At 34.6% G+C, this 5,723-nt stretch overlaps 1 protein-coding gene across 1 annotated transcript; it reads left to right on the plus strand.

Annotated features, from left to right (window-relative positions):
* LOC109333987 (tyrosine--tRNA ligase, chloroplastic/mitochondrial-like) lies at positions 1,010–4,964 on the plus strand (the record flags this gene model as incomplete). Its single annotated transcript, XM_019569566.1, has 3 exons — positions 1,010–2,548; positions 2,935–2,985; positions 4,280–4,964. A coding segment is annotated over one exon (1,488 nt), but the record flags the coding sequence as incomplete, so codon positions are not given.

Consider the following 5,723-nt stretch of genomic DNA (forward strand, 5'->3'; position numbering starts at 1 on the left):
AAATGTGATAGTGTGAGAGTCACGATATTTTTGCCTCTTGAGTCTTGAGTTTCTTTGTCAATTTCTTCTATGTTGAGCTAAGCTAAGCTCTACTAATAGTATATAAGTTTTATATATATTTATTATATTATCTACCATTCATTTGAATTACTTACTTTGAAAATTCAATAATAATTAAATATGAATAATAAATAATATAATAATAATGTATAACAAAGTCTGGCCATGATCTTTTTAACATTGCCTTCCAAGTTTGATATGTAACATCAACTTTTCATTCCAAAGTCCATTCTTAGGCCCATAAGAAAAAAACAACAACAACAATGTAAGTAAACTCATGTGATTATTTATTTTTAACAAAATCTAAACGAAAATAAATCATAAATATGTGTTTTCTTTGGCCCAATTCTTTTATAGTTCTGGACCAGTATTAAATTATCAAAGGAAGTGTGACTTATATTTATTTTATTTAAAAATAAGTTAAAATCAGAATGATTGAATTTTTATTTTTGTTATGTGTCATGTTCTAAACCCAATATGGGATGGATCCAAATTCATGTTTTTAGGGTTTTTACAAAAGGAAGTGAATTTGAGCTCTCACTTCACATCCCTTCGTTAGTGATGACAATGAAGTTGAATGGGCCAATAGTGCACTATCTGGAGCCATCCCATTGCTTCATTTTAGACTCAGACCTGTCTTAGACCTGTGCAGATATCAGTTGAATCAGTTACCCATAGATCCTTAAGTATCTAGTGAATTTACGACTAAATACAAAATAAAAATTATTAAAAATAATTGTGAGCATTTATATAATCATATGTGTATGAGCATTTAGGAAGGAATACTGATCTGAATATTGTGGGTCTGAGTACCTTTTCATTTAGACTTAGACCCATCTAACAATAAGTCTCAAAATCTTGGGAACACAATACAGTCTCTACAAGTATTATCTGTGGATACCCGTGTGTACGGGTCCCATTGCCATCCTATCCCTCAGCGCCACCATGACCACCATTTTTGTTTTTAAGGACCATCCAATTATCCCATTCCTCCAAGCTTTTATTTTTTCCTTTCAAACCTTCTTCTTCGACCCATCTTCCCTTCTCTTTCTCTCTCCGTTTCACAAAACCCACCTCTACTATCCACCCTCAACACCAGCAACAACATCAGAATCCTCGAAATGTCATCCAAATCCTCGAAGAAAGGGGTTTCCTTGAGTCTCTCACTAGCGATGCTCTCAGAAACATTTCATCAAACACCATTGCTACAACTCCACCCCTCAAGGTCTACTGTGGTTTCGACCCAACCGCCGAGAGCTTGCACCTCGGCAACCTCCTTGGCATCATTGTTCTCTCATGGTTCCGCCGCTGCGGCCACAAACCCGTTGCCTTGATCGGCGGTGCCACTGCCCGCGTAGGTGACCCTTCCGGGAAGTGCCTTGAAAGACCTGAACTTGATGTTGATACTTTGGAGAGAAATGCTGCAGGTATTTCTAATACCATTATTAGAATCTTGGGTCGTGCTCAAAATCAAAACTTGGATGATGGGTATGATGGTGATGATTCTGTTGTGGTATTTAATAACTATGATTGGTGGAAGGAGTTTAGTTTGTTGGATTTTTTTACAAATGTGGGTAAGTATGCTAGGGTGGGTACAATGATGGCTAAGGAGAGTGTGAGGAAAAGGTTGGAGTCAGAACAAGGGTTGAGTTTCACTGAATTCACTTATCAGTTGTTGCAGGGTTATGATTTTTTGTACTTGTTTCAGAATGAGGGTGTGAGTGTTCAAATTGGTGGTAGTGATCAATGGGGTAATATAACTGCTGGGACTGATTTGATTAGGAAGATATTACAGGTGGAGGGTTCTGCATTTGGCTTGACATTTCCACTTTTATTGAAGAGTGATGGCACAAAGTTCGGTAAATCAGAGGATGGTGCAGTTTGTTTATCTCCGAACTTGTTATCTCCATACAAGTTTTATCAGCATTTTTTCTCTGTTCCGGATGCTGATGTGATTAGGTTTTTGAGAATTCTCACTTTTTTGGATATTGAAGAGACAATTCAGTTGGAGGGTGAGATGAGGAAACCTGGGTATATGCCTAACACTGCACAGCAGAGGCTTGCTGAAGAAGTTACTCGATTCGTTCACGGGGAAGATGGTTTGAGTGAGGCTCTTAGGGCAACTGAAGCATTGAGAGCAGGGTCTGAGACAAAGTTGGACTGGAAAACAATTGAGGGGATTGCTGAGGATGTCCCTTCTTGTTCTTTGGCTTACGATGATATTTTGTATCAGTTGTTGGTTGATCTTTTGGTTTCTTCTGGTTTGTTTGACAGCAAATCTGCTGCACGCCGTTTGTTGAAGCAAGGAGGCGTATACTTGAATAATAGCAGAGTAAATAGTGACAATAAAAGGATCGAGGTAGAAGATATTGTAGATGGGAAAGTTCTCCTTTTATCTGCAGGCAAGAAGAATAAGGTGCTGGTGCAAATTGCATGATAGGATTTATTACATAGCTGAGTATTCTTCCAAGACTGCTTTATTTATCATGTAAGTTTCGTTGTATGCTTAATTAATTTCCTTTCTTCTCTTATTCTCTGGTGGAATGGATAAGAAATCCTCCAAATTGTTTTCTTCTTTGTTAATTTTAGGGATTTAGTGGATAGGAGTACCACTTGTTCTCGTAAGTTTTCTTTATCTCTCTATTAATAAAAAATCTTCATTGCTGGTAAAAAAAAAACAAATTCCTTTGCTTTTTTGGCACTAAACAGAAGCTTTGAAGTTACCAATGAAATTAGTATGTTTACTGGTCAGCTAATTTGGCTTTTGTTAGGTGTTCCATGTCCAACTTCCAACTTCAATAATACTTTGATATCCTTGCAAACTTCTCATATTTCTTACTCATGTATGTTATTTACTATTGGTGGACATTGCAGCTATGTACTATTTTTCTGGAGTATCTTTCATTGAAGCACATCAGTAAACTTGTAAGTGAAAAATTCTACAATATGTAATATGGAAGTAATTGAGTTGGTTAAAAACGCCTATTTGGGCTTAATTAGTGTACGAGTATCCATACGATATTGGTATGTTATTCTTATGTTCTGGATTCAGTATTTGGCTGCTGCTGTGGCCTCTCTCTGGTAGTCATGACCTTGAATCTAATATTTGTTGTCATGCTTCATAATTGATTTTTTTTCATTAGACATCGAGTTAAAGATGGGCTGAACAAGATAAGGTTTTATCATCTCTTAATGTGTCTAGCATATTGATGCTAGGGATGGCAACCTAATCCGAACTCGTGGGTACCCATCCGAATTTAACATGGAAAACCCACTATGACTGGGTATGAGTTCGGGTTTTCCACGATTTCGAAATCTGTGTTCAGAGGTCATGTTTGATACAGCAGATACCCGACCCCATTGCTATATGTGAAATTACAAAATTAGACATATATATATATATATATATAATATATTAATAATTTAGGTTTTCTCCCTGGTTGTGCTTGGAGGCTCTGTCCTTGTGCGATTTTCATTTGGTTGCCTCCATCTTCTCCCACATCTACTTCGTCCAAGTTTCTCTGGTCGTGCAGTTTGGCTTTGTGTTCAACCGTCTATTCGTCGTCACACATCATCCATGATTCAGCTCTTTATTGTTCTCTGCTTTGCTCAGTTTGCTGATTTGATTATTCAATATTATGAACTGACTCCATTAGTATCAAATGATTTGATTTGAATAAACACATCTGCTTTGCACAATTATTCTCTACTGATTTGCCATTTGGAATTTGGGACCCTAAATCCCCAAATTGTTTATATTGATTATTCTCTTTTGATTTTGGATTCTTTATACATAACCAAAATTATTTACTCACATGCAGTTGTGAATATTGGCAATAGGAGAAATTTATTCCTTATCTATGTTCTGGAAGCATTGTGATCCCTTTAGTATTTACTCAATTGACCTCTTTAATCTAGTCTTTATTCCTAATCTCTGCGGTTGTGATATGCTCAAGTAAAGATTTATTTTTTCACAGTGAATTGTTCTACATAGGCTTTTGATAGTGCATATATGCATATTGGTTTTTTTGGTTGAGCTTGTTAGTTGAAAATAGAGTTAATTGGACTTACCTGTTCCTTCGGTTTTTGACATTGTGCTTAGCTCTGTTTTGATTGACATTTGTGTGCAATTTGGTCATCCAGGGCTTTAATTGTTTAATATCTTGTAAAGGATAATATAGTATGTGTCCTGTTTAATTGTTTGTCATTGATGTTTTAGGGAGAATGAATGTAGTAAACATAACAAATATGGATGTGGCTAGTTCTCAGCATGTTTTACAAGAAAGTTCACATCAGCTAACTGTGGAAGACCCTTCTAATCCTACAAATGAATGTGCCACACTAAATGAGTCGTATCATGTTGGGTAAGTTGATAATATAGAATCAACAACATAACCTACATCAAATAGGCACAAAAGTTGTGATGTGGGACCATTTTGAAAAGATTAAAGTGAATGAGGTATGGAATAAATCACTTGCATAACCGTATGAAGTTATTTGTTCAAAACGAGATTATGACAAGAGGCCATAACAAAGGGCATACATTTCTCATGCCTAAAGCCTCATAAAGCAAGCAAGAGTTAGGAGTTGGAACTTATGATGCGAAAGATACAGAAAAAAGCTTCTCTCCAACCATATTGAAAGAGGGGTTTATATGGTGGTCACAACTCAAGGAGATATTGAACTCTATGATTTTGAGAGAATGTGCTATGAATATTTTAAATAGTTTCGAAGGAAGACTGACCATTACTTGGTTATGTGGACTTCAAGCAAATAAAAGCGAGATATACTCTGGTTACGACTCATTATATTGATAGTTCTTGGACTTTACATAGACAAATCTTGAGGTAATAAGTTTTATAACTTAAGTATATTTATTGTTTTTTATGATGAAATTATTGAAGGTAAATATTATTATTTTTAGGTTTACTTATGTTCCAACCCCCACACTAGTGATATACTTTGTCATGTACTGATTGAATGTTTTATATATTGGAACACTGACACAAAAATATCAACTACGACTCTGGATAATTGTAGCACAATTGATGTTATGATTAAAAAATTAAGGATGAGTTGTGGTTGAGAAATTTGTTGAAGGATAGATCTTTACTTCATATGTGTTGTTACGTACCATCCTAAATTTAATAATTAAAGATAGGTCAGATATTGTGAAAGATGAAATAAAAAAGATTTGAAAATAATATAGCATATTAAAATTCTACATCAAAATGAAATGAAAAGTTTGAGGAGGCTTCTAAAAAATTGTGAGTTCCGTATACTAGAAAGTTAAATTTAAACTATCCGACTAGATAGAGTTTAACTTACAAGATGGTTGAGATTGTCATATTCAAGGTAGTTAAAATCGAGATTTTACATAAGATTGGGAGGGGAGTTAAAGATCATAAACTAGGATCGTAACATGACTCATAAGATCTTACTTATTAATATATACATATAAACTCATATATATATATATATACATATATAAATAATAGGTTAATTTATTAAATAAATCAATGTTTAAAAGAATAAGATTAAGCTAGTAAAAATCCTCATATTACAACCCAATCCTTAGTTTTTGATATGTTAGCTAAATAGAATAAATTAGTAGAAGAACCAAATTTTTAAAGAAAAAAATTAAGATTGGAAAAAAAACTCAT

The sequence above is a fragment of the Lupinus angustifolius genome, chromosome LG19 (genome assembly GCF_001865875.1).
Source record: "Lupinus angustifolius cultivar Tanjil chromosome LG19, LupAngTanjil_v1.0, whole genome shotgun sequence".
Taxonomy (NCBI): Eukaryota; Viridiplantae; Streptophyta; class Magnoliopsida; order Fabales; family Fabaceae; genus Lupinus; species Lupinus angustifolius.